We start from the raw sequence: 14123 nt of genomic DNA on the forward strand, positions 1-14123 counted from the left end.
CTGGCCTAATGTAAAGGACTAAGGAATTTTTAGGTGAGCTTTGTCAGGGAAAAAAAATAAATTCTCTCCTGTAGTCCTGCCACACGTAGAGCATTAAGTGACAACTCTGAAGTTATTGCTTGGTCTGGAGCTAAGTATAAGCAAACTAGATAATTATTTAGTACAGAAAAACATGGGACAGTAAAACAGCCATCAGCCCCACTGCCCATGTCAGAGCTGTGAAAGCCAAGCTGGCTGCCATGTTTGAGAGGCCAGAGGGTGTATGGTCCATTTAGCCCTGGGGTGAAGAGCAGCAGTGTCCTTGCAGAAGCAAGAAATTTGGCTTCCCAGGGATCAGCCCCAGGAGCTCTGCCCCATTTTGCCCCTTCTTCCTCCCCTCCCTTTTCTGTGGCAAGATGCCAATGCCTTGTCCTCCTAATGGCAGAAGACAGTTTTGCCTCCAATAATAAGAGACCTTGAGCAAACCTGAGCAAAAAATGTCCTTGATATTGCAAAGGAGCTGTGAAGCAGCATATTCTTAAAACGGAAGGGCACATATTCTAAGTCTTTGCACAATACTCTCTGCAGTGTTGGAGCACTTATCTCATTTGGCTGACTTGAAGCAGAATGGGATGCAAGACCTGCAAAGAGCATACAGCTTTTTGGCTGAGAGTGTCCACAGATGATTGTTCAGCTGCCCTTGCGCAGTCTAAGTAACACTTCATTCCTTTCATTCACAAATTATATGCTTCTACTTAACAATAGTAGATGCCAGCCTCCAACTTTCCTCCCTGAAACCAAATTTATCAGAGACATGCAAATGGGACCAAAAAAAGAGTTGGTTCAAGCCTCTGAAATCAATCATTCTCAGTCTTGAGAGTAGACTTGAAGAAGAAAGTTTTATTCTCCTCCAACTATGACAGGAGTAGCAATGAATTTCCTAAATGAAATTAGTTTATAAAATCTTTCTTATAGTATTGGATTCTTCAATAGTATCACAGCTCTAGACAGAGTGCACACCGCATATCATTCCTATGCTGAAGACATGGCAGTGACTCCTCTCATGGCCTGGGGAAAACACACAGATGTGCTGGCACCTCTGCCTAGAGGTGCCTTTCATGCCAGGGTCAGTATGTGTTGGGTCAGCTGCTGGAGCTGTGGATCACTGGGTTCACATCGGTGGATGGGTCAAGTGGCTTTGACCTTCCCGCTTTGGCTGGTCCCACCCCACAGCTGACCAATGTGGGCAGAACCCAGGAGTGCTCACAGCTGGTTTGCATGCCTACATGTGAGGCCTCTTCCAGAGGTATCACAAACAGGCATTTTGGCCAAAGTTCATTCAGGTGAATTTGCTTACCTGTCTGCCACAGAGCTACAGGTAATATCAACCTTGTGTCAGTGGCATATGTCCCTGGCATATGTTCATGTTGTTAGGTAGAGAGCACTGTAGACAAAAGGCAGGCATGTAAAAGGACTGCATTTAGTAGTTAGAAAGCAAATTGAGAGCAGAGGTTTACAAAAAGATGATTGTGCTGACGTGACATGAATGAATTTGGCTACACTCTGTGCTTTGGGTGCTTATCAAGAGTGGAGTGCTGGAGCCTGGATGTGAGTCATCCAGCAAATATTGCAAATTACATGTTCAGCACTGCCAGATTATAGGTCTAAGCAGAAGCATCCTTGGCATATATACTCACTGAAGTGACAAACAGGTGCCCACTGTAAGTACTGAGCTGCAGAAACAGCCCCTTGGTGTGTACCTCACTCCTGTACTATTAAATATATTCCAAACTTATTTAATTGCTTCTGTAGCATCCTGCAGGGTGCTCAAAGTTGTTTGTGTGCAGAAAAAGAATGCCTGAGTTTGTTCACAACTGTGTTGCTTGAAGAAACATGTTATTATTTCTGAAAGAATGAAATAATCAGTGGCACACAAAATTATAGTGTCCCTGCCTAGAACAGCATCCCCTTCAAACAGGATGCCAAGAACAATGGAGCTTCAAAGGATATTTATAATATAAAAGGAAAGACAGAGAGTTTGCTAGAGTGAAATCCATGCTCTTTTTGTCATTTCTATGTTCTGTCACAGACTTCCTGAAGGCTGTTGCACAAATCACTTTGGATGGTAATTTTCTAATTATTCAGGTGCCCAATTCCAAATGAAAACCAATCCAGCATCTAAATACATTTCCATTTTCAGTCCATTTTGCAGCTGTATCGCTTTTGTCAGTGGAACTAACAGAGATGTTCTGATGACAGTAATGCTGAAAGCCTCTGAGCCATATCATGGTGCTATACCACTACCACACTGCTGAGGATAGTGCAGAATAAGAAGGACCAGAATGGATTTTAATATGAAATTTAAAAACAGAGAGCAAATTTGACTGGCTAACAATGTTAGAAGTTGATTTAAACTCAGCTATCAGGATGCAAATTAGAAAATTCAGAAGTGTTGTGTACAAAGAGAAGTCGTGAAGATGTGAAGAGGCAGAAAATATAGGGACAGTGAATAAAATGTGGGCAACATAACAACCTGTCATGTAATAGTAGCATTTTGCTTCTGTTTTTTGACTCAGGTGTTTTTCCAGCCTTCACAATCTCAGTCTGCATTTGAGGAGTGAACATCTGGGGTGTTTCAAAAATGACTGCTGAGTTCTGGAAGTGATTGCAATTTGGTTGATCATTGATGCCACAGTGACCCGTGGTGAACAGCTTTAAGGATTCGTAGACCCTTCTTCCATCAGATAGTTTGCTGACCTAGGTTAAGTTCCCCAGCTTCAGCACTGATTATTAAAGACTATGAATTTCACTATACCTACCACGAAGGTTGTTGGAAAAAACAGATGGAAGACCCATTTGTAGCCATTCCACTTGGCCCATACAAATTCAGTTCAGATGATGACCTTTAGCTAATAAAAGTTTTTGGAAAGGTTCATTTACTTCATCAATTAAAAATGCTCAGAAGTTTTTATAGCCCTGACTATGCAAGTTTGTAAGAACCCAGGATCCTGCAATTTTTGTCTGTTTCTGTCTTCCTTGTGAGTAAAAGCCAAATACATGAAAGTTAACATTGGAGAAATTGACTTTAAGATAATACTGTGTCATCATTTTATTAAAGGTCAATAAAAAATCCCATTAAAAAGATAAGTGAAAAAATCCTAAGTGCAATCAGCCGTTCAATATTCACCCATCAGCAAGATTCAGAAAGGACATTCATGCTTTTAAGTTTCTTTAATAATCAGCTTCTTTTCCTCCCTGGGAAAAAAGTCAATATGATAACTTTCAGAATTGAGCTGTAGGTCAGAGGGTTTATCTTTTGACTATTAAAACCTGAGAGAGAAAGACTGCTTAAAAGTTGATCAGGATGAATTCTATGTAAAATAAACAGTTTTGAATTTTATAGAATAATTACATACATTTATGTATTTATATCATATGTTTATATGTATTTCCTAGCAATATGGCAATACAATTATTATTTTCACGTGATTAATTTTGCTGCTACATTTTGTTGCAGTTACTACTGGTGAAACTGTTTTGTATGGCCAGAAAGACTTAGTAAGATTTTGTGGTGACAGGCTGTGTCTGTTTTTGACCTCTTGTTGTACTCTGTCTTGTGGAGGACTATTGCCTGGTGATGAGTACAAATGGGAGAAAGACATTGGGTTTTCCCTCATTTAGCATGGAGGGCTGAGCAATGAGCTGTGCTGTCCAGCATGACAGACACAGAAGAGGAGTGCAGGTGGGGGAAAAAAAAATAAAAAATTCTGGTGATGCAAACAAAAACCATTACTTTGCTCATTAACCCTCTATCTTTTTATCTTTCCAGCAATCTTGACACAGAAGAGCTCTGTGGTAAGTTCCTTGATGAGCAAGAACATAATCTATGCCAGCAGCAGCCCTGTGCAAGTGAACATACCATGTGTTATGATACTTTTTTCTGTTTAACCTTTGTAGCTCAGACAGAAAATATTTAAATTACACTGAAAGAACTACACTGGAAGAATGCAGATGGCTTATTATTTTTCAGACTGTCATCCATTAGATGCAGATAGCACCTTGAAAATATTTTTTCTTAATTCATGCTTCACATTTGCTGAGCTTTAAAAAATGTCTCTCTCTGTTCTGATGAAAGGACAGGTACCTTTACCTTGTTTCCCTGTCATACAAGATATTTTTTCTAGTTAGTTCATTGTTTTCAAAGGTAATAGTGTTTTGGTAATTTTGAAAGAAAAAGATTTCCATATTAATATCCAACTGGAGGAAAGCAATGAACTTTCCTCCAACTCGGTCCAGTAAGAACAGCAGTTTGATTGTCCTCATGTTTGGCCCACTGACCTACCTCTGTGCCCTGTTCCAGGCTGTGAGTAATTAAGCTTTTCCCCTGAGACCCTGATTTCTCTCCCCCTGGTTTTACGGCACCTGATTTAGGGGCGCTGCTTGCAGCAGGAAAGAATTCACAAAAAATTTCTGCAAGTCCTCCCACAAAATGTCAAAAAAAGTCATACTTGTCAAAAACAGCCTATTTCTGGGAAAAGTGGCAAATAGTGGCCTGCTGAATTTTCCCAAGGTCAATAATGCTGAAGACTTTCAAAAGCTGAAAATGCTGTAGATTTGAGTGCTAGCTCATTTACTTGCCCACAAGGTGACTCTGCTCATGCTCAAGAATCCACTGAGAGGCATCTCACTGTGTGGCTTATAAATATAGAATCGTTTTGATAAAGTCAATTGGGCTGTGATGACTTCTGCTAGCTGAGAATCTATCTGACCAAAATTAGGCCATCCTGGCCAAGGAATAACATGGCCTTTTTCCACAAATGATTTACAGTTTTAGTTTTTGTTTGTTTGTTTGTTTTTTGCACTGGAGGCTTGCTCAGTACCGCCACCCCACCACCAGTTCACCAGAGGGCTTGGCAGGGTCTCAGCCCAGCGTTGACTTTGTTTTCTGACTGTTTTGATTAAAGATGTGCAGCTTTAGCAGTCCTCTTGATATCTGAGCTCTTCAGCTTCCTTGTAAATCTTTTCCCAGGTTGCCACTAGAGTGTTTCTCATTTGTGAATCTGGTACTGAGTTTACCCAACACATATTTAGTCTCCATCTTTCTCTGACTCATCTCCATAGCTCCTCCAAAACAAAGATTCATTTCCAGGATACTAATGCATGACACATTTTCTCCCTAAATCATTTAATTCAACCACTCAGCAATACCAGCTTTTGTCACCAGTGCTCCTGAAACCTCATGCGTTCATGACTCCCCAGAGAAACGCTCTGACCTCTTAAAAGCCTCAAAGTATGCTATTTATTATTTCAAAAAGCTCCCATCTAAGCTTGCTCTTCCTATCTGTCATTTAGATATTATTTTTCATCTTCGTCTAGACAATCTATGTCTAAATGTCTCATCTAACACAATCACTATCTTTAGCATGGTTTTCTTTTTTTTTTTTTCTTACATCTTCCCTCCTGTGCCTCCCTCTGCTGTATTTCACTTGACACTGACCAAGTGAGGTTCGTTTCCTCTTGATGTAACCCTCTGACTCTGAGCTACCTTCCTGGTTTGTATCCTCCTGAGATGCCTCACAGGTGTCACACCAACCTTCCTCCTCCCTCATGCTCTGATTTAGTATCACCTGTGTTTACAGGCAACATTGGTCTTCTCTCTTGACTAGTAGATTCCTTGTATTAACATAGATCCCTTTTTCCACACACTATTAACTGTCTGATAGTATGTCTCCTTGGCCCTGATTTATTCCATAAATAGCAGTCAGACCTACTTTGTGTTTGTGTGCCTTTTTAAAAGCTTATTAGTTTACATAATGGAATCGCTAAACCCTATTTGTAAAAAAGTAGTTGTATTTTATTTTATGATATTTTAGTCAGATACAAATATAAGTAGGACATTAGTAAATACAACTTTTACACGGTTTTGCATGTATTCTATTCTTGATCTATTTGAATTATGTCCTATGATTTGATATTGTCTCTTGCTGATGAGATATCCTTTAAATGGAACAGGTATACAAGGACATTCTACAATGTGTTATTTATTTACATTATTTTTGCTAAAAATATTTTGTATGCATTATATTTATTGAAAATATACTCTCAGTACCTGAGTCCAAAAGCTTAACTGACCAACTCAGTCTCTTCACTTCTCAGAGAAAAACAACTGGTCTTAGCTGACCCCAACTCACAACAACCCTGGCTTCATCTCACCTCATCTAAGGGCTTTAAAAGAGTTATTCATTTTTGTAATAATGTAAATATAATGAGATTTAGTACATATACATGGAAACTTAATTTCCTTCTAGTAACTATGAAGTAGATTTCTAAACTAAAAATCCATTTTAGAAATAAACTGTAGGCATTTTGAAAATAGGTCTATTTCAGCTCTCAAACTGATACTTTAATCTTTGTCAATATGGCAATTCATCTATTGATTTGAAAAGATTTGAAAGACTGATTTTTTGAAAGACTGATTTTGGTGTTGTTTTTTTGTTTGTTTGTTTTTTTAAGTACTCCAGAAATGGTTTTGAGGGAAATATTAACAAAATTTCAAAGTAAAATCATCTCTTTCATTGTAAGTCTTGCACAATTTATACTTTTAGATAGGTAACAGTAAAATTATAACTGATTTCAGAATTGATTAAATTGATATTTAAGGAAATACCAATTTTTCAGGTCATGAGTAGGTGACTTGGGTTTCTTCTTCTTTCAGAATATTTTTCCCAGCACTTAGGAGAGTATGAAAATGTTCTATCTGTCTTGGAAGACTTAAACATTACCATACTGAAGGCAATGGACAAAACAAAGAAGGTAAGTAACAATTGTGAGGTCTTTTCATTTTGTTTAGTTGAATATGTATCTTTTTTTTTTTTTTTTTTTTATCTAGACAAAGTTGATAATTCATATTTAAGTTCTTCCAAATATACTTGGTTTTGTAGCAAAGTCCAGGAGGAGAAGGCTTGTGAAAATGGTAAGTATCAGCTCTAAAGTACAATTTGGATATAATCAAAATTGTCTTTGTGAATGATCAGAAGGATGTTCTTCATATTGTAGTACCCAGAGAGGGTTCCATGTCCCAGGCCAAATTTGGGAAAGTACTATCAACTTTTGGAAATAGTCTGAATTTGAAAAAATAATCCAAGTTTTTTGAAATAGAAAATGTCAGTAAAAAAATTAAATACCAAACTACGCTACTAACTGACATTAAATTAGGTAGGCAAGTGACTCCTGGAGACATACTGGGGCATTGTATTAGTGCTATTGTTAAATGTAGACTCCAGTATAGTTTTAAAAAGATTTAAAAGGACTGTAGTGGCTCAATTCACCGCAGTCACACCTGCTCATGCCCATATCCCAGGCAGGTGTCTGATCATAAGTACATAAAGAGATCTGGTAATACGCTCTTTTTCCTTGGCTACCCTCACCACAAGGCTACTGACTGGAAGGCAAGCCATCAACAGTCTAAAAATTTTAGCCTATGTATTTGCTGAGATCTCATGGGGGAAAAAGTCTGTATCCTTCAGTCAATCAGCAATCAATGGGGAGAAAGCTGTGCTTCTCTAGCGAAGCTGTTATCTTTGGCATTCAGGCATTTGCAAGAGTACAGCACTCATACATTTTACATGAACTGCCGAAATAAAATCCTGGAAGTGTAGCTTGTTTATTTAGAGCTTTAGCCAGTAAGCTGAATGTCTCTCAGTTCACACTGTGCATCTTCCATTCCTAATGAAGTGAAGGCGCACTGACTCACCGCCTCGTTGGGCTGGATGCTAAAGAGGAACAGATTAGTTCATGCAAGCTACACAGAATTCAAAAAACAGCAACAACAAGAATAAAAATCAAAATTGCTTGATTAGCCACACGTATAAAATGCTGCTAAAGGGCAGGACTCATCATATGATAACTACTGGAAGTAAATAGAGCACAGCATTTAAGAATTACTTCAGAAATTAATTACAGAGGAGAAGTCCCAGTGATCAGTTGTAAGAAGTAAGTATTGGCCTGACTAGAAAGTGGGCAAGAAAATCTGGAATATTAATAAATGTTATACTTGTTTGAGGAACCTCCTCCCCACCTCCCACCCCTCAAAAAAAAAAAAAAAAAAAAAAAAAGAAAGAAAGAAGAAAAGAACTTTAAGTTTTATCTTCCTGACTAAAGATTTAAGCTTAACGAGTTTTCTGTCTTGCAGGAATATCCCAATTGATTATACTTTAAGGGCAGTAAAACTAAAGCAAAGCTAACACTGAAAAAAAAAAAAAAAAAAAAAAAAAAAAAAAACTTTTAATTCCATTTAGTAGACACAGTATGTGAACACCAAATATGAAGCATGTCCTTGAATATTCTAAAGGAGAGCTTTCTGCCAAGGATATACCCATCGACTACGTTTTTGTACAGAAATTAAATTCCCAATTCAGTCCTAGGAGCAGTCATAACAGGATCTCAGTTCTCAAGTGAGGTGTCTGAAACAGATATACTGTGTAACCTGCTGTTGTAGCTTCACCTGGCAGGCAGCTCAGCACCACAGTCTCACAATGGGATGGGGGAGAGAACCAGAACAAAGGTAAAACTCATGGGCTGAGATAAAGACAGTTTAATAGAACAGAAAAGGAAGGGAAAATAATAGAAGAATACACAAAGCAAGTGATGTACAATGCAGTTGCTCACCACCCACATACTGACGCCCAACTCATCCCTGAACAACACCCACCCACCCCAGACAACTCCCCTAGTTTTATTGTTCAGCATGGTGCCACATATTATGGGACATCCCTTTGGCCAGTCTGGGCCAGCTGTCCTAGCTCTGTCTCCTCCCAGCTCCTTGTGCACCCCCAGCCTCCTCACTGGCAGGGAACTGTGAAAGGCTGAGAAGTCCTCGGCTTAGTGCAAGCACTGCTCTGCAACAACTAAAACATCAGTATGTTATCAGTATTATCCTCATCTTAAATCACAAGCACAGCATGATGCCAGCTGCTAGGAAGAAAATTAACTCTATCACAGATGAAAGCAGGACACCTGACTACCTAATCAAACCATTGCAGTGCAACTATTAAAATTCCCATCTTTAATATTCCAAGCTTTTATTGAAGTTACTGATCAAAAATATGAAAGATATATCCACCTAAAATCAGATCTGGAGGTTCAGCCAAACCTAGTTAGCATATTTAGATAGAATGAAGAGATGATGTTCCTTGCCCATAAGACACAAGATGTTATGCATCTCCTAGCTCAAGTTGACTCACCAGCCCAAATGAACAAGAACTCTGAAGTGATTAGTACCCAAAGCAAGGGCTGGGCTTCCACTCCTAATGCAAAAAAAAAAAAAAAAAAAAAAAAAAAAAACCTGACATTGTACCAATCTAGTTCCTTAAATAGGCACTATTAGTCCTTAATAAAGTCACTAGAGTATTTACTACCATCTTCTAAGCAAAAATCTAACTAGAAAAATCCTATATAGAAGAGAAGCCCAAAACTGAAGACCTACACCCTTTGACAGCTACAAAGACATGGTGAATCTAGAGTGGCAGACTCCATTTTTAATGACCAGGATGAAATTTCCTAGGACCAAATTATCTCCTATTAGAAACCAAAAGCTAAGTCCAGGCCCCTGTTCTTCCAAAATCAATAAATGGCACATAGAGGTTTCAGTACTACATCTCATTATCAGCAATAAAATGCAAAGGTAATGCATACTGTCAGACACAGCAAAAGATGAATATTTTACCAGAATACTGGCTATATTTAGAAAACATTTTCATTTATACATGTCTGTGTCCTTTGGTTGACAGTAAAAGCTCAGACTGAACCTGAACTCCACTCCACAGAACATGAGGCTGACTACAAATCAGTCTTCAAGGTTGCCGCATGCTTTCTGTCCTGTTTGACTTTTCGTGGATTTGGGAAATCTTGGTGCCTCTGTCAGGCTCTGCTAGACTTTCCCAGAGAAAGTACCATTTCACATAGGCAGTCTTATATATCTAGAAGGAAAAGGAGCAATTTCGTTATCTTATTCATTTTATTTATCCAGTTCATGGTCAGATGAACAATCACCACTCAGTCCTTCCTATAGGAAATCTCTGCTTTCCAATCAATTTTTATTGCTGGTTCTCAGTAGATACTTTGCATTAGAAGCAGCTGCAGATCTGGAGCCTGAAATAAACTGCTCAGCTCGTTTCCAAGGAAACTCCTGACAAAGATGACATGTCAGTCTTCAAGGAAAAGCTAAACAGCAGATCAGAATGTCTGAAAAATATTAAAATGTAATACATAAGCGTTCCTTATTCCAGACATAAAACCCCAAATTAAAACAAAAAAAAGTCTCTATACTTTTTTGGCATACACATAACTAAATTTGATAAAACCAAATTGTGTGAAATTACTTGACTCACATCCTTAAATCTAGTACAAAAGCATACACCAAAAGAGCTTTGTACATGAAATAGATTCGACTCTTCACATTGTCTTGTGGAGTTTTGTTTGTTTTTAACTCACCATGAGTCTTGGAAATCATATACAGTGATGAATAAACACTTCAGGTGTTGTTCACAAACATTCCCAACCTGTTCAGCCTTAAGTCAGAAAAATCTCCCACAGAGAGCAATTCAAGTTCAGCTTAACTACAGACCCTTAGTTTTAAATCATGATCAACCAAATTGTCCCTGTTTCTTCAAATTATTTCCAGGTGTAGATATTTTTGAACCAACAGATTAGCAGATAACAGACTCCTACAAGGCAATTAGAGTGTAATTGCTGTGTACTACATTGACCTCTGTGGTTTGAAAAGGTTGTCAGTAAAGCAAGTACAGCTTTCCTAAAATGAACTTTTTTCTAGTCTTCCAGTCCTGTACTATCTGATAAATGAAAATATTGAGTCATCTGCAGGACAAAACATTCCAGTCTTCCAGCAATTTCAAAACGCTTTGAAACCAGGCTTTCTTTGCTATTCTGGGGTCAGATCCTTCCAGCCTAACCAAACTAAGCAGCAGCTGACTGTTTTGGTAGTCTTATTCAAGCAAGTGTGAATGTTCCCAGATCTTGATGTGGTACAATGAGTAGGAGGGGAGAAAAATCCAAATTTCAGACTTTTTTGCTGAGATAAAGACTTACAGGCCAGTATATCAGGTGGGAGAACAGGAAACCCTCGTTGGTATATGAATGGCTAGTGCTCTGCCGTTTGAAGGGAAGGTGCTAAGCTAAAAATGCAGGCAGAAAATGCAGATGTAGAAAGGAACACCTTCTAGCAGGGAAAATACTTTTTTTTTTTTTTGTAATTGCAAACTTTACATTAGTATACAACATACTTTAAATACAAAAGACATCTTACGAGAGTATGCCTGATAGCTATAGCCCTTCTGTTTTGGTGCTGATCCCTTGTGTTTTATCTTTATTTGAGGAAGGGTAATGCGCCTGTGGATTTTTAGAGGAACTTGTGCTATTTAATATTTCATTATTTCTCTCCTCAGGATGGAGAGTGTGTGCAAGTTGCTTTTCCAGGAGTGGTGAGGACATTTTTCTCATCACTTATTTTTCTTGTACCTGCCAGGTTGATATTTTCCTGATCAAAGTACAAGCTGGGATAGTTCTGTGTTTCCTGTTTGTTCTTCATCTTATATACAGGAAATATTAAAATTTAAAGACTCGACAAACATTTACAGAGGCACTGGAAGGCTTCTTTCTTTTTCTTTTTTTTTTTTTCTTCTGACATCTTTTATAACAAGACACGGAAGTATAGTCAATTAAAATATTTGATCTTAACATTTCCATTAACCAAATAAACATAACACTTTTGGCAAGCTGCATTTTTATTCCAGTCACATAAAAATATTATGAAGAGAAACACTGTAACTGACAGCATACAATCAGTCACTGAGTAAAGAGGTACGTAGATGAAAATAGAGCAGGTATTTCTAGGTGCTTGACATGTTGTTTCAATTGACTTCAATGGGAAACTTGTGAATACTGAAAATCAGAAACTAACAGATGAAAGCATCTTTCTTCTGTAAGTTATCATACCATAAAAGTGCTGCTATTTGTCAGCTACTCAGTAAGAACAAGTTTTGTTCTATCATTTGTATTCCCTGTAGTCTATAGTTTATGGCAAATGCATCCTGCTGATGGTAGTGAACTAATCTAGGCTCAGTGAACATGCAAAAGCTCATTTAATCACAAAAAATATCATTTTCATATGAAATGAAGTTGACAATGTAGAGGTATTTGGGGGTTAAACAGAGGCATCTAGTGATATTTAGAAAACCTGGGTTCTTCAGTATGTCCAAGATGTCTCCACGAGCCTGGCAAATAGGACACAGGACCTCCAGGAGAACTTCCAGGAGACCCAGGTGAAGCATGAAGCCCTCTCTGGGCACGAGACTCCATTTTATGTACCTGAATAGCTCTGAGGTTACTGAAGCATTTTTCCCAGGGGAGATGTCACACAGAGGAAGACATGGTGACAGCTTACCCTGGTCCAACAGTTCCTGTAACAAGAAGTCAAAACACCCATCCTAGGTTCTTTTTTTTTTTCTTTTTTTTTTTCTTTTTTATTACTAGCTTTAGCACACTTCCCTGTCCTCCTGCCTCCATCCTTCCTTTTTGACAAGAAATCATTCTCCAGCCAGGCCTGGTCCCCACGTGTTCCCATGTGTCCCCATCACCATCACTAACACCCATGCAGTGAGGTCTTGAGAGAGAAGCAGGGGCCATTTCAGACAATTTCATACATCTGTGCTGCTGGAAGTCTAACCACAGGTGTCAGGTGGCCAAGTGACTGTGCTGGGGGATTTCAGGATGGGACATGCTTCTTTCTCCGTGATTTCCATGGCTGTTGGCTTGAGCCTCTCCTAACCTATTACTCTACCATGGACATGACAATGGCCCTGACATACAGGGTACCAACTCTTATCATACTGGAGTAACAATTAAAATTCAGACTTTTTGCATCAGCCTGTTGGTGAAACAGTAGAAATTGGGAATTGTGAGAGCAACTGACCCCGGCAGAGATGCTTCCTTGGGAGAACAGCCCTAAGTGGCCATGTGCTTTTTCCTTTTTCCCCACAAATGCAGTCTGTACCACTCATGGAGCTGTCTCCAAAGTGACTTAAGACCACTAGACCTGTTGTAAGAGTGATCTGACCTTCAGCAATAAAAAGCTTCATACCTAAGCTGTTTCTTATATTATATTGAGTATACATATTAGATCAGATATTTTAATCCCAAGAGCAAATTATGGAATAGCTCCTATATTTTTAAAAAATGTAAACTACAACTGGCTTACGTAGTTAACAGTGCTTATAAAATGAAACTTTCATCCAGTGGGTAAGAGTGGAGCTTGACCCTGTATAACTTTCTGAAATGCAAATCCAATAAAGCCGGCATGTTTTAATTGGAGCCTATTCTGTTCTAGGCCCAAGGCTGATCATTTCCATGCAGTCCATAAAAAGTGAGATAAGAAGAGAATATTACTTTAGGCACTGCTGCCTCATCAACATAACACATATTCAGTCAGATTCTAAAATAGTTTTAATGCGGGGTAAAAAGTATTTAAATAATGTGGAACACCCCCACACACACATTGTAGATGGCACTTGCCGTCTATATGAACTGTAACACAATAGCAACTTCCTGGACAGACTTGTCAGTACAATAGGACTTTTTTAAAACAAATATTGGAGAAGTCCCCCTTAATCTTTACCTCTTTGTCTTCTTTTCATCATCCTTATTTCATTGTTTTCATTCCATGTCTTATACCTCTTTTCTTCTTCAAAAGTACAGCAAGAAGTTTCCTCCACAGATGAAAGCCAGAAAGTCCTTTGGCCAGAATAAGTACTAAGTACTTATAAGTACAGAATAAATACTAAGTACTTTTTCAAAACTGAATCAAGAAAGAAATGACCTCTGGGTGCACAGTTCTCTTTTAAATACAGTTCTGCAGGTTTTCTTTTGGAGACAAAAGCACTGCAAACTTACATTGAAAGGAAGGGCAGCCAAACATACAAAATGAGGGATGGGATGCTGCAAAATTTCTCCTTTTCAAACTGCAGTCTTTTCTTTGGAGGAACTTTTCTTCCTCCTTTGAAACTATTCTGTGAGGGAGACCAAATGATCTGTCTCTGATAGCTGGGGACCAGCCTCAGTGAGCTAGCAAG

General features: G+C 38.5%; 1 protein-coding gene across 2 annotated transcripts in view; it reads left to right on the forward strand.

Annotated features, from left to right (window-relative positions):
- The window catches only part of NECAB1 (N-terminal EF-hand calcium binding protein 1), a 60904-nt gene that overhangs the window by 24495 nt on the left and 22286 nt on the right, over positions 1-14123 (forward strand). For both annotated transcript variants that reach the window (XM_082754836.1, XM_082754837.1), the window contains exons 4-5: positions 3809-3834; positions 6695-6792. In XM_082754836.1, the coding sequence (XP_082610962.1) occupies positions 3809-3834; positions 6695-6792 (124 nt within the window). The remainder of the gene's footprint in view (positions 1-3808; positions 3835-6694; positions 6793-14123) is intronic.

This window comes from Aythya marila (assembly GCF_965140915.1).
Source record: "Aythya marila genome assembly, chromosome: 2".
In the NCBI taxonomy this organism is placed as follows: Eukaryota; Metazoa; Chordata; class Aves; order Anseriformes; family Anatidae; genus Aythya; species Aythya marila.